Genomic DNA, 21,422 nt, shown 5'->3' with positions numbered 1-21,422 from the left:
ATCATGATTTCTAAGTGAAGGTTTCCATTTTGGCAGGTTTATGAACCCAGCTTTATTATTATTATTTTAATTAAAGGGCAATTAAGCAACCCAATGGAAGGTGTGAACCCAGTCCTAAACAGAAGGAGACATGTTGGTTAGAAAGTCTGGGTGATACTGATGAAGAATAAGCCTTGTCTTGTTATGACATTTGATATTTTAGGTCTCAGCCCTGCAACCACTAGGACACTGCCACAAAACTGCAATAGCTGCTCCCATCCTACATACATCTCATGTGATCGCAAACCAATTATCCCAGAAAACTTGACCCTGTGAGGGATGAAATACTTTAAAGCTGCATCTTAGGTTTTCCCCCTCAGCAATAAAGATGAGTTAACAGCTTTTCTTGGCCCAAAGAGGAGGTGTGTAAATTACAACCATCAAAACCTTGAGTTAAGCAAAGACAACTTGATATGATGCCTAGCTCTTGGCCTTCTCCCGGGGGAGAAAGATGGCCAGGGCATTGCAAGGAAAAAAGGGAGGAGGAGGTGAAAAATTAATGGAAGGTGGTGTGCTCAGAGAAAGAATGAATGTGTATTACAAATCCGTCTGGGTGCCTTTGGGGAGCAGAACAAAGTGTGTTAATTCTGCTTTTCTGGGCCAGTGTGTGCATGCATGTATTTAGGGAGAATTTACTGCTTGTATGTAAGCTGGGGGTTTCTTCAGGAGCATCTGTGTGAATTCTAACAATGAGAATGAGCTCAAGAGAAATGTTACTGTTTATTTTGACATGGGCTAGTCTATAGTAAGCTTTGGCTCCCGAGTTCAAATTCTGCCTCACACCCCAGAGTCACTGGGAGTCAGTCTCAGTTTTCTTGTCTGTAAAATGGTGGCTTTTCTCATACCATCTTTAGTATATGGCAGAGGTGAGAGCAATGAAGACTGTACATGTTATGTGATTTAATAGGGACAAGATCACCCAGTGCGGTCTTATGCATATATATGTCTCATGGGACTTCCTAGTAAAAGACCAACGCTTGCAGCACTGATATTGCCATTATTACTACTATGATTGTCATTATTAGCCATATCTTAATGAAGCCATTTCTCTCTCACCCACCCCAATCTCATTCCTTGAATAGCTTGCAAGTGTTATGTTGCAAATCTGGACAGCTATTACTTCCTACGTACTATAAAGGAACTCATCTCATAGCTGAATAAGCAAGTTAAGTTTTAAATGGAAACACAGCGTCTCGGTTCCACTGGATAATCAGCTTCCATTCAGCTCTTTGAAATATTTCATTCAACATTGTGTGTATGGAATCCAATGACAAGTATAATAAACTTACTCTGTGTAGGAATGTCCTCAAGGTTTTGGACAATGGACAGGTGGAAGACTTTTCTAACTGCAGATTTCAAATCACTGAATTAAACAACACCAACAAATTAAAATATGAAGCTTTAGTTTGCTGCAGCCATGGTGGCGCAGTGGTTAGAGTGCAGTTCTGCAGTCTACCTCTGCTGACTGCTGGCTGCCTGCAATTTGTCAGTTCAAATCCCACCAGGCTCAATGTTGACTCAGCCTTCCATCCTTCTAGGGTGGGTAAAATGAGGACCCAGATTGTTGGGGGCTATATGCCTACTTTGTAAATTGCTTAGAGAGGGCTGAAAAGCACTGTGAAGTGGTATATAAGTCTAAGCGCTATTTATGTTACACTTAAACCCTACTCAAATATCAAAGGGCCATGAACACCAGCCCTATTCCTTCCAGTGGTATCACTAGATCATCCCTACAACTTCTGTGGCTCTTTTGAATTTTTTAAAGTGCTATAATATAAGCTATAATACTAGGCCTTAGAGGCCTAATGCAATGGATGCATCCCTCACCTTGGAGCCACCAAATTGCTACCCAGGCTGGTAGTTTTTTTTTTTTTAATGTATTGATGGGTGTGTTTGCCCTGCCTTTCTCCTTCAAGACATTAAAAGTGTCTTGATTTACAGCACCCTTCCTAAACTAACATTATAGTAATGTCAAGGTCCCCTCCTCAGAATTGGGAATTGGTGTAGGGAAAGATCCATGCATAAGCCAGGGAACAAATAAAGTCCCCAAATCAGCTCGTGCTGATTTTGGGAACCTTTTAAACAAGAAATTTTTCTCCAACCTGGTAACCTCCTGAAGGGTTATGAGTATAGCTCCTCTAATATCCACCCAGCCTGACCCATGCTGCTGAGCTAGACTTCTACGAGCAGTTACCTCAACTCAGAGGCCCCAGAACAGACAGGCCTGGCAAAAATGGCTCAATTTATGGAGGTTTGACTTTTCCTACTTCAGCCGTAAACTGGTTGACTCTCATGCATAACCCAGCTGAAAATTAATCTAGATTAAAATTCCTTTTCTGGACTTAAACTTCTTCCTCCTCATTGGCCCTAGAGAGGGTCTGGTGGTCTATATAGAATGTGCTTACTATGTTACCTAGAAGGCATATCCCCCTGCCGTTAGCTACGTAACATTAGCTTCGGGTTCTCCTGAACCTGGGCGAACCTGTAGCGGCCCACACTTGTTGATGTCCTTTATATAGAAGGGAGGGAGGGAGGGAGGGAGGAAGTAATTTTATTCTCCAGGATTTCACTCCTCCAGCCCAGGATCAAATGGCTGTAGAGGACAAGGATCACTGACATTCCTGCCACAGCAAACCATGGCCAATAGGAAGGTCAGTGTTTGCTACAATGAAGTGAAACACAGGAGGTGATTCAGATTCCCCGCCCTTTTTATTTGCATAAACACTACTTTTAATGTATGGCAGAAAATGTCAGGCAAGGGTTGCTTTTCTTAATGGGCTAAGTGCGAATAAAGGATGGCATTGTACATCTCTTTCTTCATAAAAGTCTCAATTATTCTGGGCAGCTCACAACAATCCCTCTTCCATTCAACCTGGTAGATCCAAATTCAGTATTCCTTCTGTGAAGAAAGTCCCTAGATAACGTTAAGTGACTCAAATGTACTGAATCTTACAATGATTTTTAATTAGTAGAAATGGCTGGCAAAAAAAAGAATAGCACACACATATGCATACACACACAGAAGATATAAAATTAACCTGCTTCGGTTCATTTTTATTTTAGTTAGCATATGGCAAATACATGGACTTATAGTGGTTCAGATGTTAACGTCCAGGGTGGGTGAATTCAGAATGTGATGGAGCCAACCATCAACTACCATCAAGAAAGGCTGAGAGCACTTTCTTGATGGTAGTTGAGTGCTCTTTCACCCTTGGGGCTTTAAAAGGCCCGTTTTGTTTGCCCGTTGTTATGTATTTAGAGAGCCAGGAGTTCTACAAAGATGTCTGACTGCCAACTGTCGTTAACTGCCAATTATCCAATGTAGTCTGGCTGCCGATGTTGCTAGTCGTTTGGTTCACACTACTGTGCTATCCAGGGTGCATCATGAGGAGGCGAACTAGCATCACAACCCTTGGTGCAGTATACAGCATCTGTATACTGCATGAGTCAAAAAGAGGACTCTGAAAATATTTACATACCCCTCACATCTTGGACATAAATTGTTTCAACTCCTACCTGCAAAATGAGCACTGCACACTAGAACAACTAGACCCAAGATTTGTTTATCCTGAACACCATCACTCTGCTAAGCAAATAATTTCCTCAACACTATCAAACTATTTACTAAGTCTGCATTACTATTACTATTAAACTTCTCATCGTTCCTATCACTCTTCTCTCCCACTTATGACTGTATGACTGTAACTTTGTTGCTTGTATCTTTATGATTTATATTAATTTTTTCCTAGTATGATTTGATTGCTTATTTGTACCCTATGACTATCATTAAGTGTTGTACCTTATGATTCTTGATGAATGTATCTTTTCTTTTATGTACACTGTGCATATGCACCAAAGACAAATTCCTTGTGTGCCCAATCACACTTGGCCAATAAAGAATTAGAATATTCTATTCTATTCTTTGGTGCATGAAACAGGGTTGAGGCAGAGCTTCGATAGAACTGCAACACTCCAGATAAACACTAGGTGGCAGCAATTAGACCTTGTCGCTTCTCTTATCACCCATCCAATGGCAGTCTAGAGTTTTGCAGCTATGATAGATAGCTCCACACCAGAAACCTAACTTTAAGGTATCCAGCTAACAGCCCTTCTATCCGCCAGTCAGCTTGGCGAATAACCTTCGCGAATGTATTCATAAGCAAAACAAGTTTTAACAGTTGCTGGCTCGCCCGAGAGCGACACCTGCTGAAATTAAGAGAAAACCGCCACCAGCGGTCCTTCTCTCCTCCATAGCAACGGTCATGCAAATATCTTCCAATGCTGCCATCTTTGGGACGCGATACTCCAGAACGATTTGAAAAGCGAACTGTCATATTTTTCCGGCAAGAGGCGAGACGCGAAAATTGTACCGAACGCTTCCGGTCGACTAGAATAGTAACCTTCCGTGCAATCGCCCAAACCGGCAGATGGCGCTGTCACATACTCAAGGCTATTTCCCCCCCTTGCATTTCCCCCACCTTGGCGTGATGGGCGCTCCAGCCGTCTTAGCTCTTTCCCCGCAGAAACCGTTTCCGGCCGGCATTAAGGCCCTAGAGTCGTTCTTCCGCTAGCGCATGCGCGAAAGTGGTCCTTCTCGTTCTCTCCTCCTGAGCAGCAGGTAGGGTCGCGGAGCCCTGGTCTTTGTGGGTGTATGGGAAATCCTCTCTCTGTCCCCCCGTCCACCCCCCTCCCCCGCCTGCTTCACCCCGGCCGGCCTTTTTTTTTTTTTGCTTTGCTTCTTTTGCACTCCGCTCCTCTTCGGTCTTGAAGGGGTGCACGGTGGGGTCAAGCGGGACGTGCACCGTCTCGGCGGGACAAGGGGGCGGAGCTTGAAGTGGGCGGAGCCACCCTTGGGAATGATCTTGACTGGCGTGTGCGCGGGGCTTTGGGGCTTCAGAATATTCCTTATCTCCCCCTCCCCCCTCCCAATAGAATCCGCAATAGAAGCCTCCGCTTTCCCTCATGCGGGGTTGGCGGGGTCGGCCCGGCGCGAGCGCCCTTCGCAGGGGATGCCTCGCAAAGCCGATGCGCATGACAGGGCAGCCCCAGGGTGATCGTAAGGTCGTCCTTCAGGAGGCTAGCCAAGCCCCCTCCAGGTGGCTTTGCCAGGGTTTCTCAACAACCCCCCCCCACACACACACCTTTTTTTTGCACACAATTTTAAAAAGAAAACACTAAAATCCAGCTTCGGTATGGTCGTCGTTGCCGTTTCCAGAGGAAAACCCTCCTTTGGTTCCAAAGGTGCTTTTTTCTTCTTCAAGAGGCAACTGGACTTTATTGTTTTTTCTTTTGAAGACGTTTGCTTCTCATCCGAGAAGCTTCTTCAGCTCTGGAGAAGTTTCTTAGATGAGAATCAAAACGTCTTCGAAGAAAAATCAGAAAGTCCAGTTGCCTTTTGAAAGGGGGGGGGGGAAGCACCTTTGGGACAACCATGACTTGGATGACTGAGAATTTCCATAGACAAACTCTTCTTGTTGTTTCCCAAGGAGAATGCCTCACTATAAATAAAGGCACCAATAAGGGGGAATGTTTGCAGCTCAGGGTTGCCATGAGGGGTCCTTGCTTGCTTGTTTTCTTGCAGACCTTTCATTACCCTAATTAGGTAACATCATCAGTGCTGATCAAGAGTGCTGTTTGCTACCAGAATATAAACTGACAGCAAACAGCACTCCTTGCTACCATAGCACTGATGATGTTACCTAGTTTGGTGAAACGTCTGCAAGAAAACAAGCTCAGAGAGCACCTAGGATCCTTCAAATAAAGGCAGAAAGTTTTGGCCCCTGCCCAAGTTCTGAGGTAGGGGAGAAGAAGGTGCAGGTAGCCCTGTGATTTATCACCATAATTGAGCCCAACATTTTTGTCCCTAAGAGAGACGTTCATTAAGTGAGTTTTGCCCCATTTTACAACCTTGCCATGGTTGTTAAATAAATCACTGCAGATAGTTAAGTTGGTAACATGGCTGTTAAGTGAATCTGGCTTCCCCATTGGTGTGGCTTTTCAGAAGGTCACTAAAGGGGATCACATGACCCTGGGACACTGCAACTGTCATAAATATGAGTCAGTTGCCAAGTGTTTTGATCACATGGCTGGGAATGCTGCAATGGTTGTATATGTGAAAAATCATAATGTCACTTTTTCAGTACCACTGTAATTTTGAACGGTCACTAAACGAACTGTTGTAAGTCGAAGACTGCCTGTATTGAAAGAGGAGGCATGTAAGTTAACGTTCTTGACTTTTAAAAGCAGTCAAAGTGAGGTTTGGTGTTCAGCACACAGCCTCTCTTGTAATCTCTTCGCTGGGTGTTCACTGATAACCTTTTAGTTTACTCCACAGCCTCTATTACTTCTTTAATATCTGCTTTTCTCCTTAGCATAGGAGTTTAGTTAAGTTCAGGTTGAAAAGATTTATTTTTTTCTGGCAATTGGCAGGAAAGTTACTGAAATAGAATAAAAAGGATTCATTGAGTTACCAGATTCAAAGCCCAGGACTATATTGATATTGATATAAATTAGATATAGATATATCCCACTTTCCATTTAGGAGGTCAAGACAACACACTTAGTACTCTCTCCTGCCATTTTTCCCACAACAAAAACCTAGTGAGATAGGTGGGGCTGAAATAGAGTGGCTAACACAGTTTCCCCATAAACTGAGATTTAAGATGAATAAGAACCTGCTGTATCCGAACCACTTACACCACCACAACTGATTAGGATTTATAGCCTGTTTGTCTCAAAGGTGCTTTTCCAAAAGGCAATTAGACTTCCTTGGTTTTTTCTTTGAAAACATTTCACTTCCCATTCAAAAAGAAGCTTCCTCAGTTCCATAGACATCATAGCCTATTTGCAAAGAAATCTGTTCCTGTTTCCTTATTTCAGCAATATAATTTAACAGAGGTATTAAACAATCTGTGTACCAGATTTACTGGTGGTAAAGATTTATTGACAAAATAATGTATCAACCATCAGCCAGAGATCTTTTTAGATGATTCAGTTTAATTTTTGCTCAATCCTTGCTCTAGCAGACAAATCAAGAAATGGGCTCCCTTTTCCTATTTGCATTTGAAAATGATCTATTGGGGTTATAAAAATCTTGACAATAAGATTTTTTGTGTGCTATTAGTAATATTTTCCAAAAGATTCTTCAAGTAAAATAATGTATCTCACCTTTAAGTCCTCTGGTAAGTACTGTATTGAAATATTCACAATAGGATAGGCCTTGAATTTTATTGAAATTTGATTAAAAAATTATGGGAGAACTATTAGCTTCTTCAGTTTTTCTGAATTAGCGCATATGAGAGTATGTTGGGAAATCCTAAGTTTTTCATTTGACAAGTATTTTTATTTTTTATATATGATTTACCCTTTTCTGCTAAGCTTTTTTGTTGCCTTTAACAGCAGCTTGTTCTGTGCATAATGAAAGTAATGAAGCATTTTTCTTTGTCAGTTCCTTATAATAAACCCCGCAGGAATCACTGTGGGTTATGTATGTGATCAAAATGGTTACTCTATTCTGAATCACACTAAGACAGTTAGCTATAAAGTAGGCTTATCCACAGGAGGGCAACTAGTATTTGATTGTAAACTGTGAATAAAAAATTACTCAATTATGGAAGTTATCATTGCTATTCCAATAAATGTATGTATTAGTGACTGATGATACAGTATAGTGTAAGCTATTTTTCTTACAAAAATGAATAAACCTTGATTTCTTCCATCCCTCTATGTTGTTCATCCCCAAATAATGAAAAGCTTTACCTGATTTCTGCAGCTGAAGCTATTAGTTATAACAGGAGCAGATCAAGGCTGGTTGACAATTCTTCCTCGACAGTTTATATCCCATAGATGTGGCAGAGGATTCTGGATCTGTAGTCCAGTTGCTGCCATGCGGTTTGAGTGCTTTATAGAGTGCATCCTTTTTCTTCTCTGAATCTCACGGCTGCTATCTTGAGAATAATTTGAAACACAGTGCACAGCTAATTTTTAGTTCTGGTCATCTGCTGTATATAATAGCAAGCTTGTTGGGCAGCTTATAAAAAAGCTATGCATAAAAAGAAATATTTTAGGGGGGAAGGAAAGCACTTATTTCATATAGCCCATATAAACTATATTGATTTGAGATCACCATGCCCTGAATAATTCTCACAGGTACATCATGAATGCCAAATGTGCATCTGTGAAATATTTTCCTTGTAGTAGTTGTTCTGGGCTTTTGCTTGGAGCAATCTAGGGACAACACATAATTCAGTCTTATGTGTTATGAGACATCTGAATGCAGAAGCCACTTCTGGTGATGTAAATATCATACTTGACTATGTATGTTCTATCTATAGTCTAAATCACAGAACCCAGTTTCTGACATGTGTGTTTGGCATAAATGGGATAGTGAATTCCAGGCTTATAGGATCTTTTTCACTTTTCAAATTAAACCTGGTCACTAATCAACTAGAATCTGAATCTGATCCATGGATGTTTTTAGTGTATGACAAATGAATGAAACATATAGTCCTTCCACACATACATAAATTCAACTTTCCCAAGCTTGCTTCATAAAAGCAAGGTGAGATGGAAATCTTATACTTACTACTATTAAACAATCAAGGTTTAGAATGTCATACTGATCCGTTGTAAATCAAGTGCCAGATTTTATTAACTATAAAGTTAGCTGACATTTTAAAAAAATGTTCTTTCATTTACAGTCTCTCTCTACCTTGCAGTCTCAAAGCATTACATTTGAATATCTTTTAGAGGTGACTTTAGGTCCACTTCACATTGGCAAATGTTTAATATCTAGAATAGGCAACAAATTATTCTAGCAGTATAATTTTAGGAATTTGTAAGGAATTGCATTGATCCTATGTCATGAAATTCATGCCCCCGAAACCTTCAGAATTTGGTATACTGTAAAATTCAAAATCTAATCTGAACATGCCAAAAGAAACTTTAGATAAACTCTTTCTAAAGAAAAAATATACTGCAATGTTTGACCAGCCAGTATCTAAAATTTGGGAAACTCAAATTGTACTAATCAGTTCCTTTTATCTGGCAGAAAACATATTGTGTATTGCTTTTTTAAATCTTTTTCCATTGTATAATCTTTTCATTTATTATTGGTGTCCTGCATAAATTATTCCTGATAGATCTTCCAAATATAGTACAGATAGTCTTTGTGTATCAACTGCTTTGTTTATCAACAGTTCAAAGTTATGACCATATTAGAAACAGCTTTGAAACCAATCTTGTATTTATTATCATTGTAGCATCCTCTGGTCATGTGATCATCATTCCATTGCTTTACGTCATAGTATCCCACAGTCACATTGTCACCATTTGTGTGCTTTCCCTTGTGACAAGCAAAGTGAATGGAATGGAATAGAATAGAAATCTTTATTTTCACTTTGAATGCAAACTGATCGGCATACATTAAAAATGAAATTTCATTGCATACAACTCTCAAAGGGTCACCACCTCTAATATACAAAATAATAAATAAATACAAAATTATGCATATACCCACCTATATGACACAGAAACAACACAGTCTAGTTCGGATGTATACATGTACATGGCAAGAAAAATGAATCTTGAGAGTTTACAAGACAGATGGCATAGGGAATTAAACTATTATAGAATCTGGTAATCTTGCTAGAAATAAAAGTTGGAAATAAAATTGTGGTCACAGAATGTTTTGCTTAATGACTGCAGGGAAAGTGAGTTCATAAGCCCATCAGAGTGACATGATTTTCTGCTTAGCAATAACAACACTTAGCAATGGAGTTGCTACTCCCAGTTGTATTTGCTAAGTGAGGACTACTCGTAGGTTCCTACTTGTGAAAGATAATGGAAGCCGTGAATATTTTGTCCTAATATCTTGGCATTCACCTTGTTTTCCAGTTGTTGAATGTGGCTGTTCCCCACAACTCTGAATATGTACACTTGTGCAAAGTTGATTTCTGCTTCCACCCTGGTGAGTAATCTAAGATGTAGTTTGGGGGTATTTTTAATAGTGTGTAGGCTTTAAAAGCAATTGGCCATGTTGACAAGTATGTTAAAATCAATGAACTACAAAACTTGCAACTATGCAGTCAAGCAAGGACATATAGGATATAATTTGTCCTGAAGATCCCTCTGAAAATTTCTTTTAGTTTTGACTCCTTATCCTCCTGATAAAAGTATTTTAACAGCTCTTGCTGCAGAGCTATAAATTGGAGTGGGTTGCAGAGGTGGTTTATGACAAGGGAATCATGCATATTTTAGTGTTCTTGTCTTTTTGTCCAAGAAACCCATTCTTCTTTCACTGTTTTTTCACGAATCTAACATTTTCTGCCAACGTCTGAATACACAACAGCACTTGTTAAATAAAAAAAAATGTAAGTGTATATATCATGTATGCTATATGCTTTTGGGTTTCCATCTGAGATTTCCACCTTGACTTTTCATTGCTATGATCATGTCACATTTTTTCCTATATCACTACAAAGAACACAATACAGTTGATTGAGTGGTTCATTTTTTTCTCTGCTGAAAGTTGCATCTCTTATCGGGGGGTAGGCAAAATGGATGCGAGCAGCAGATCATATTCCTGCTTTGGAGGATGAATCTTCTTACTCCGGACTGTGTTCTGTTTATCTTTTCCCAGTCCTGTAGGTAAACTACTACAGGTAGTTAAAAGAGAGACCGCTCCATCTTTCTGAATTTTAGATATTTAGAAGTAAATATCTTCCTTCTTCCAGTCTGATCGTTTGATAACTTTATCTGAAAATATGCTCTACCTTTGAAGTTGGAATTATGATGGCTGTTCCCAACTTATGATAGGCCAGGAATGGGCACAGGACTTCATTCAGCCCTGCAGTTTTAGACATAGAATAACTTTATTGTCACTTTGAATGCACACTAATCAGCATACATTCAAGTGAAATTTCGTGGCATACAGCTCTCAAAGGGTCACCACCTCCAATATATACTACATAACCATGACAGAATAAATAACTGCAAAATTATGCATATACCCACATATATTATATGACACAGAGAAACAACACTGTCTAGCCTCCCAAGATTGTGCTGTATGTTGTACATTGAGTTGATGGATTACTGCAGTAATAGGTAGATAAGAAGAACACTGTCCACTCTCTGCAGTTTGAACAGGCATAGTTCAAAAGATGGAGCAGCTCAACCTGTTCAGTTTAGGATGGTAGTCTATGTCTAAATGAAGAATTCAGCTTGAGAATCTTATTTATCGTATTTTTCAGAGTATAAAATGCTCCAGAGTATAAGACACACATTAGTTTTAGGGGAGGAAAACAAGAAACAAAAAACCTGCCTCTGCCAACCAGCATCTATCGGTATTCATCTGGCTAGCATCCTTGCAGCAAACAGCCTGGTCAGCTTCAGCACATTATCACGGTCTGATTCAGCACGAGCAGCTGATTGGTGGTTAGATCGGCCTCCCGGAATACTGCCAATCCATTGTTCCAGGCTGCGGGGATCACCAAGCCCATCGCCGCCTCTGTATGTCTCATTTTTGGCCTCCGTGCATTGCGTTTTCAGCCTCAGTGGCAGTCCCTGCCACCTGGAACCAGCTGAAAATGCAACACTTGGAGGCGGCGATCAGCGGCGATGTGCTGTGGTGATCCCTACAGCCTGGAATGTGTCTAAAATGGAGCATGCGGAGGCCAAAAATGCGATGCAGAAGCCAAAAATGACTGAAGGGGGGGGGCAGGTGGGCAGAGCTTTGGCAACAATCGGTGTACAAGATGCATAGACATTCCTACCCTCTTGGGGGGAGTGCATCTTATACTCTGAAAAATATGATATGTTAAATTACTCTCTATTGCTTTTTGATTAATAATATTTTTTATTAAAGGATGCTCCAAATCAGAGATGGGTTGCTGCCCCCCGAACCGGTAGTAACAAAATTGGCAACCCACCACTGCTTCCAATATATGCCATTTCTAATTCGGAGTGCTTTCTCCTAGGTTAAATTAAATTAAGATAACATTGAGAAAGTTTAACATCAATTGACAGTGAGGAGGCGTTTGTTCTTCCTAAGTGGAACTACCCAGGGCTTTGTTTTCTTTTCCATTAATGGCTCAAGTGGGATAACAATTATGCCTAATATGCAGATTCTAATTACTGCTGGTTCTTCAGATAACGATCTCAGGAATATAATTTACATTACATTTACATTTAATTTTTCCTTAGTACTTGTTGCTGAAAATAACAGTAAAATTCCAAAGCTCAGAGGAGTCCAGCACGACATTTTACCATTGTTTACACCTGACAAAATACATTGAGCAAACTTTAAAAAAAACAAAAACTAGCTCATTTTATTTGCATGAGTTCCTGCAAGTTGCAAGTATTGTATTTCTTATATTTAAGCTTTTTTGTTTTCATTGTAGTTTGCACAAGTCTAAATATTTTGATGTGCATATAATAAGGTAAAGGTTCCCCTCGCACATATGTGCTAGTCGTTTCTGACTCTAGGGGGCAGTGCTCATCTCTGTTTCAAAGCTGGAGCCAGGGCTGTCTGAAGACGCCTCCATGGTCATGTGGCCAGCATGACTAAACGCCGAAGGCGCATGGAACATTGTTACCTTCCCACCAAAGGTGGTTTCTATTTTTTCTACTTGTGTTTTTACATGTTTTTGAATTGCTAGGTTGGCAGAAGCTGGGCAAGTAATGGGAGCTCACTCTGTTACACGGGTCTAGGGATTTGAACTGCTGAACTGCTGACCTTCTGATTGACAAGCTCAACATGTTAGCCACTGAGCTGCTGCGTCCTTCCATGCATATAATACCCAACCATAAACTATGGTTTACAAATCAAAATTGTAACTATGTTGATTTACACCACATATTAAATATTTAATTTCATTGTACCATGTGCAATGACAATAAAGTAAACTAAATATTAAATCACCATGTTTGACCTCATAGTTGTTCCTTTTAACCATTAGGATTTTGCCTTTAAAATTAGAATGTGCTTGGTGAGGAAGCTTGTTTTACCAATGGAAGTTTTGTTTCTTTTCTGTAATGTTTTTCTTTCTTTCTTTCTTTCTTTCTGCAGGTGAGGAACAGTTCCACGGTTTTGTGCAGACCTCTCTCTGCTTCTGTGCTGAACAGACCTCAGATCAGGACAGATAAGGTAAGTCAGGATATCCAAGAGAGATAGATTTTGAATCTCCTCAGCATTTTGCTTCTTTGTCCTACCAAGTTTCAGCAGGCAAAAGCTTGCTATAGCTTTAACCAGGGATGTGCAAAAGTAATTGTTCAATTCAAGCAGGCCAATGCAGTTCCAATCAATACTGAAAGTTTTCAGATCATCCCTTAGAATAGTCAGATTGGTATCAATGAGAATATTCCGGAATTCTCCAGAACATTCTGCCCCGAGAACATTCAGCACTGCACATCCTTAGTATCAATGAATAGCTATATTGGAGGATTCTGTGTCAAAGCGGGAATAATGATTCTAGAAGAGCATAACAAGGATTTTATAATACAGATTCAGATATGGGAATAAATGTGGCTGAAAGACAATGGGAGGAAAAGAGAAGCCTGCAGGCTTTAACTCGTGGGGTTTTTTTACAGGCAGAAATACACATCCCTAGAACAAAATTAGGCCAAATTGGGCAAAAACATAGCTCAGATTGATCCTTGAAATAATTAAAAAAAAAAAACCACATTCATGTGTGTCCGTCTTACCATTTGCTATGGCTATTTTATTCTGATTTCTCTAGTCATTCTCCAGATTGGAGGGTTTCCTTAACAGGTTGAAGCAAGCCTGGGAAAAGACCCTGCCTCCTTCTGAAATAAAAAGAAAAATCGCATTCCTTTGTCCTCTTTTTATATAGCCTTCCTGAGGGGAATTTTGCTGCTCCTGATTGGTACTTCAAAGTTTGATTGCCCTGAGCCTCTGCCCACTCTCTGGACTGATTGCTTTAGGTTTTATTGATGCAACAGATATAAATTTCCCTCTTATTCATTCATGTCTGGAGTTTCTTGAGGTAGGATTCTTCCTCCTCCTCTTCCATTGAATTGGCTCTGCTAGATTTTTTTTTAAAGATTATACAAGCAGCAGCAATAAAACAGTATTCATTTCGAAATAGATATCTTGTAAAAAAAAAACAGCGACAAGTCACTAGAGGGCCTCGGGATGCTACAAGACCATCTCTCTGTAATATTAATTAGGTCTGTAGATGATTATTGAATTTGCCACGGTTTGAATCTTCTACCTTTGGAGCTTATTTGGAATTCTTCCAGCTAATTCCTCCTCATCACTGGGAGAAGCTAAGGCCAATTCATTTACTTCAAACTTTGGAACTGTTAATAAGCTTCGAGAAATGATCTCCATCAGTTCCTCATTCATGTATTGTTTTAATCTTGTAAATTCTAGGTTGGTTCCTAGATGGGGACAAGCAGTTAAATGCAGTGTACTTCATTGTCACAGAGACATTTGAATCTGGGTCTTGTCATATGATTCTCTATGACAGGTTTAGACAATCTGATACTCTCCATAAGGCTTGTATGGTAAGAACAACGGCACCCTGTTGCCCGGAGCAGATGAAACAGACTGCCTACCTTTTCTTTGTAATTAAAAGGTAAAGGTTCCCCTCGCACATATGTGCTAGTCATTTCCAATTCTAGGCGGTGGTGCTCATCTCTGTTTCAAAGCCAAAGATCCAGCACTGTTTGAAGACGTCTCCGTGGTCATGTGGCTGGCATGACTAAACGCCAAAGGTGCATGGGACGCTGTTACCTTCCCACCAAAGGTGGTTCCTATTTTTCTACTTGCATTTTTTACATACTTTCGAACTGCTATGTTGGCAGAAGCTGGGACAAGTAACAGGAGCTCACTCCATTACGTGGCGCTAGGGATTCGAACAGCCGACCTTTCTGATTGACAACCTCAACATCTTAGCCACTGAGCCACTGCGTCCCTCTTTGTAATTATAATGGCCCAAATTGCAGTAATTGCCCCCTGCCCAAATTTGCAGCCACCGTCAAGCCAAGCTATGAATTGGTTTTTAACTCTGCTATATTTGGAAATACAGTATAATTTGACTGAAATGATAACAAACATCAACAGCCAAGATTATGGCTGTGGGCCAGGCTGATTACTACAAAGCTACCTTTGGTCACCTCCTGTTTCAAACCTTTGCCTTTTACACCCCACCCACCCCCTGTTTCTTACTTGCTCCTAGCCCTGCTGTCTTTCGGGTGCTCAGCATGAAGTCTTGCCACTGCTGCATCGGCAGTTCCAAACAAGCGCGGTGTCCAGGGACATTGATACTGCTGCCAAGTTTATTGGTGCTGGTGCTGCAACTGTGGGTGTAGCTGGCTCTGGTGCTGGCATTGGAACAGTGTTCGGCAGTCTCATCATTGGCTATGCCAGGTATGGGGGAGTTTTACTTATGTCCTCGTTTGTAGTGTCATTATGCAGTGGCAAGGAATTATGGGATTTTCCTGTCTTTTAGTGCCCTTGACTTAACATTTGTTTTGCGACTGTTCAAAGAAGAATGGAATAGGAATGGAATTAGGATAGGATAGGAATAGAATTAATAGGATGGAATGGAATAGGAATAGGAGTGGAATAAGAATCGGATATGAATAGAATTAGAATAGGATAGAATCAAAGTGGTATTCAGCCGGTTCTCTCCAATTTGGGCAAACCAGTAGCGGCGGCTGCGGGAGGCTCTGCCCACCCATCCCGACGTAATGTGCGAGCACTGCACATACACAAAAAGCGGTGCGCATGCACAGATGCAGCATGTGTGAGCAAAGCAAGCGCGCACATGCTCACATTTGCGAACCAATAGGAAAGGTTGGCAGTTGGCAATAGGCATGTATTTATGATGATTGCAGAGTCCCAGAGTCATGTGATTGTCATTTGTGACCTTCCCCGTCAGCTTCAAAAAAAGCAAAGTCGATGGGGGAAACTGTATTTGTTTAATGACCATGTGAGTCACTTAATGATGAGGGTGATTCATTTAACAATTGTGGCAAAAAGAGGTGGTAAAATAGAGCATGACTCACTTAACAACTTGATTAGCAATGGAAAGTCTGGTCCCAATTGGGGTTGTAAGTTAAGGACCACCCGTAATTGGATGTTTTTTGCTGCCAGGTTCTGCCTCATTGCTTTAACTCAGTATAGTCGTGGCATTACTGATGATTGTCCTTAATTATTCAGTTCTCACCAAGGATATATGTGTAGTAATGTTATTATCCCATCTTTTAAGAAATATCTCCCTTGGGAATAACACTGCCATTCATTTTTAAAATGAATTCCTCTTGTTGTTTGCACCACTGAGGAAAAGGCTCTTTATCAGTGATGCCATAGCTATGCAGAATAAAAACAGAGATGGACAAAAACGCAAAGGGAAGCTTCTAATTAACATTGCGGGGACATTTTGTAGAAAATAATAAACTTAGAAATAAACTCTGAAAGCTCTTGGCCACTACTTATTGATATACAATATAGTAGCATGTTAAATGTCTCTCGGAGCCTTAGTTTTAATTCTACTTGCAATTGACTGCAGAAAAGCAGTGCTAAAAAGACCTGGTGCAGAACAAACCCTAGTAAAATGTTTATAGTCTAATAAATTTTGCAGATTTAATTGCAAAACTGGCTAAAGGCTCTCTGCGTAGCTAGGGTTTGTGGTGGTGTTTTTTTGTTGTTGTTGTTTTTTTTTGGCTTCTCCTAATACGTGTGCCATGGCCAGGAACGATGTAATATCAAACTTTTCCTTGAGAGATACTGGAAGTCTAGTTCTTCTCAATTTTCTGATCGGCATATCTCTCTCTCTCTAATTCCTTCACAGAAATCCCTCCCTGAAGCAGCAGCTCTTCTCCTATGCCATTCTGGGTTTTGCGCTCTCCGAAGCCATGGGGCTCTTCTGCTTGATGGTAGCATTCCTCATTCTATTTGCCATGTGAAAAAAAACCAACATGCACTTCTACATACTCTTCCTTTCTCCCCCGCCCCTCCTGTGTTTAGTCTAATGTGTACGCTGAGCTGAGTGTTTTGTGGGAGAAAAGGGAAGCTCACCTGTTAACCAAATCCTCCCTGTTCACTGGGGGCAAGTGAATAAATACAGATTGGTATACATTTCCTGCTTTTTTTTAGTGTGCATATTTGGTTTTCTAATAGACACCTGGTTTCAAATATTTTCCCCATGGGGTTGATCAGGGGAGGGGGGGGCATTGACCAATGGGACACATGAATTCCATCTGATTATGTCAGCCATTTGCACAACATAATAGGATGTGTTCAGTGCCTCCAATAGAGCATTGAAATTCCAGTTATGGCTATAAGTTTGTTTTTTAGTTCAGTCATTTGCAATAAGTGTGGAATACCTAATCAGTAGCTGGATGTCATTACTTTTTTATGAAATCGTAATTAATTTAATGAAGCTTGTCCTTAGTGTCATAGGATTGTAGCAATACTTATTCATGCTTCTGCCGGCATGACTTTAGCTTGGAGCAGGATGTATAGCTTCTATACAGTTCCTGAGCCTCCTCTTGCTGCTAGAATGTATTAACAACCAGAAAATAACAATGAGACTCCCCACTATCTTTGTTGTTTTTAAAAGCAAAATAAGCATTTTACATGTTTGTTCTGCCTATTTTAGGCATAAGAAAAGTTAAAAAGCAAAAAGCAAATATTAAAAAGTCTTAACACCCATTAAAAACCACTGCACCATCATTAGTGGCAAATTTTGGAGAAGCACTAACTGCAGCTCAAGAATGATGCCTCCCCAGTTTAGGCAATCAGTGTTTGTTTGTTTATTTGTTGGGGGGTGAAAGCATCTGAATAGATCCTCCTACTTTTGACAAACTTGTAGAATTTGGTTTTCTTGGTTCCAGTAAATTAAAACATGGCCAAGAACCAGCAGCCTTTGAAGTATCTCTTTTCCTTTAAGAGCTAGTGCAGATGGGGGTGGGTGGGTGGGGGTGATATTTAGTAAACATGATGTTGCTGCTTGGAAGAACCCTGTTTAATTAGACCAAGGCTGATCAAATTTAGTATCCTCTTTCCTTCAAGAGCTAACTATATCCTTTTGGAGAAGGAAGCCTACCAATAGAACACAGGTGTAATGCCAGCCTCTCAGGTACCATAGGATATTGCCGACTTCTCCCCATGGGCTTTTAATGGATTTTATACGTAGACTGAATTCACAGTCATGCTGAACTATATGATTTCATTTTTAATTAAGGTTTGGAAACTTTTTTGAAGTATCCTATCTCAAGCTTGAAATGATTATTCCCACTTTATCTTCCAAAGGGTCTGAGCAGCTATTTCAATCTTAAAACATTTCCATTTAGCGCTGTTTTCTCACATCTGTACAATTTCTTAGTGTTATGTAAGAGATGGAGCTCCTTTAATAAATCATGGATATGGAAACTAGGGAGAAGTCAGTTGTGAATTCCACCCTTTGTCTTGGGTCCAGTTGTAGGCAAGGAGACATTTTTGCATCCTGATCACTAGAAGGAATACATTTTACAGTGGTTATCATCTAATTAAATCTACAACTATTTGTTCTGTTTCTAAACCTCTGGGTTTCAGGTTAATACTGTTATATGGAAAAAAGTATTCTCAGCTCCTTTAGTGTCCAGATGTTTTAGATTACTCCAACAATCTCCTATAGGGTGTGCTGAATAGGATTAATAGAAGTTGAATTCCAACATATCTGGAAAGCATCAGATTATCTACTACTGTTATAGGTCTTCTGGGTATCTTAGAAAGCACAGTGCAGTGTTCTGACCTTATTTGTGTTTTCGCTTATTTATTTAATCAAATTTACTAGCCATCCATCTCACAAAAATGACATACAATAATTGATAAAAAAATGATACCTATTTAAAAATAAGCATTTAAAAAATAGAGATTAATTAACACTAAAATATACAAAACCCCAGCCCAGAGAGAGCAAGTACATCCAACCACAACAATGAAGCCACCTAAACAAGTCTGTGACTCCCTCACAGCCAGATGTTGAGGAACTTTCACAAAAGTGAGGAAGATGGTGGGGTGAGGTACGTCTATCACCGTCCACTGTATTAATAATATTTATGATGATTCCAGAAGTCTGCAGTGTAGCTTTTTGTCATTGTAATAGAGCTTACTGAGGTAAAAGATGCTTTGATGCTTCAAGGATCTTAGAAGAAAGTTATGATGCTTATGGCCCATTGTTGTAATGCTTGTATTTGTTTTTTAAAAGTCTGGGTTGTGAAGGTTCCATTCAGAGACAGGTCTGTTAGCTATTAAGAGAAAGTAGGGGAGGATTAAAAAAAAATCAAATTTGGGAGAGGAAAAGAAATCACATGTCTTTTTCAATCCATCATTTGGTAATTAACTCTTTTAAAGTTAAATACACAGTAAAAAAAAAGTGCGCCCAAGACAGTATCATAGGAGCATGAAATGGAACAGATCTGCCTTGCTGCTCATAGAAAGCTATCCCATGGGCCACGTGGAAAATCCAGAATTGCAATCCTTTTGGCTGCAGCATTGAACTCTTCATCTGCTTCTTCCTTGTTTTCTGTGTCCTAGAATTAGGAAGCACTTTCGATTTTATTATTTCTCTGCCGTGAGATCTCCTCTCCCTTGCCATGTTCATGTTACAGCATATAAGAAATGAATCTTGTTCAACATAATTTCATAATTTAGAATCCTATCCTTAAAAATAAAAAGGCATATAATCAATTACCAGGGGTTTTCTTTCTTTTTTTAAGGAAGGATTGATCTAAAAAGGCTAAAATGCTTTCAAAGGGAAAACATGGAAGGAAAGAAATTAGGATGGTAGTCTTTCATCAATACGTTTTTCAGGAGGACAGCCCCATATGCCCTATCCATTTCTCTTGACTAAAATGCTTTGCCTATGATTGTGCAGGGTGAACAAATGGCTCGCAACTATTTTGGGAGTTCTTGGGAGCCTGACTCTATTGACTAGGGTTGCTGCTGCTTGTTGTCAACCCACAGCTGGTCCTGGCAATCTAGACTGGGGTTGCTAAGGAACTGACTGAGCTGCATATTACAGTTATGGCTGTGTTTTGGAAACTTGCTGCTGATGCCAACCTGGCCATGGGAGGGTGGGTGGGGTGAGTGAACAGCAATAGTTAAACAATGAAGGGAACGCTAACAAGTATCTGAACTGAAGAAACATCATGTCTGAGAGGTGTCTTTAGCCTATGTAGAAGATAAAGTAGAAAACTTAATGGACAATTTAATCTAGGACCAGAGATATTCCAAAAATGCTAGTAATAATGGAATTGCTTAACTTCCCAGACAGAGAGGTTGTAAAATGGGACAAACTCAGTTAACAAATGTTTCACTTAGCAACATAAATTTTGGGTTCTATTGTGGTCGTCAGTTGAGGACAACCTTTACTTAACAATGTTTAGGGAAAGAATGTGTGCCACTAACTCCTGGGTATGAGCTTGTCATTTATTCATCCATTTAGCAGGAAGAAAGAATGATTCCTGTCTTATTTGGCAAAAACTTGGAGTTGGTGTGCTCTCAAACTCCAGCCAGTGAAAAGAATGTGGGCATGCATCCATGCTCGGGTTTCTGCAGCTAGCAAAGGGGAAAAAAGTAAATCCTTCAAGTAAACTCCTTGTTTAAGCCTACCATGTAATCAAACATTTATGCTTTGTGCTGCAGTACAAACCCCCTATGGGAGTTATACTAAAGACTCATAGGTAGGAAGCCATTTCAAGGATTGTTAATTGATTTGGTGGTAAAGTATATACCATCAAGGTAGATGCAGCTTAACGGATGCTCTAAAAAAAAACCTTGCCATACCTCTCATTTGTGTTGGGGATGTTTAATCAACCTTGTAATTTTGAGAAGGGTTTATTTAGGAGCAGGACCTGGAAAAAAAAAGCCTGGCAGCCTTATCTCACCCCAATGCTCTCAAGCTAGGCTGATGGCTGGATTGAGTGTGTACACTTGGGATCCTATACCAAAGAACAATTTCAAAACATTGTGTGCTGTGGAATAAGAGTATTTCCAAAATACGGAGACAGTAGAATTAAAAATAGTTTTTGTTTGTTTTCCTCTTTTCCTTTTGCCCTTGGTGGAAGAATGCTCATCTCTCTCTTGAAGTGATGAGTACCTACCGTAGTTTTTGGAGTATAAGATACACTCCCCCCCCCCCTCCAAAGAAGTGGTTGAAAATTGTGGTGCGTCTTATACATCGAATGTTGCCGAAGACCTGCCAGCCGACACCCACCGGCCATTTTTGGCCTCCACGTGTCGCATTTTCAGCCTCCACACACTCCATTTTAAACCCATTCCAAGCTGCGGGGATTGCCACAGCACATCACCGCCTTGGCACGTTGTGTTTTTGGCTTCCGCACACCGTTTTTGGCTTCTGCGTCTCATT

General features: G+C 40.1%; 1 protein-coding gene across 1 annotated transcript; it reads left to right on the top strand.

Annotated features, from left to right (window-relative positions):
- Positions 1-4,570: 4,570 nt before the first annotated feature.
- Positions 4,571-17,146, top strand: ATP5MC2 (ATP synthase membrane subunit c locus 2). Its single transcript, XM_032210976.1, has 5 exons — positions 4,571-4,657; positions 9,934-10,006; positions 13,109-13,186; positions 15,243-15,433; positions 16,860-17,146. Exons 2-5 carry the CDS (start codon positions 9,941-9,943, stop codon positions 16,972-16,974), a joined length of 450 nt encoding a protein of 149 aa, XP_032066867.1. The 5' UTR covers positions 4,571-4,657; positions 9,934-9,940; the 3' UTR covers positions 16,975-17,146.
- The last annotated feature ends 4,276 nt before the right edge of the window (positions 17,147-21,422 follow it).

Source organism: Thamnophis elegans, chromosome 2, assembly GCF_009769535.1.
Source record: "Thamnophis elegans isolate rThaEle1 chromosome 2, rThaEle1.pri, whole genome shotgun sequence".
NCBI classification, from domain to species: Eukaryota; Metazoa; Chordata; class Lepidosauria; order Squamata; family Colubridae; genus Thamnophis; species Thamnophis elegans.
This window is presented reverse-complemented; position numbering and strand designations above follow the sequence as displayed.

What these genes read in the sequence shown, in the direction of transcription:
- ATP5MC2 (XM_032210976.1), top strand. Translation starts at nt 9,941, where the DNA reads ATGTGGCTGTTCCCCACAACTCTGAATATGTACACTTGTGCAAAGTTG. An exon ending in TGATTTCTGCTTCCACCCTG is followed by an intron (nt 10,007 to 13,108) that starts GTGAGTAATCTA and finishes TTCTTTCTGCAG; the next exon opens with GTGAGGAACAGTTCCACGGT. An exon ending in CTCAGATCAGGACAGATAAG is followed by an intron (nt 13,187 to 15,242) that starts GTAAGTCAGGAT and finishes ACTTGCTCCTAG; the next exon opens with CCCTGCTGTCTTTCGGGTGC.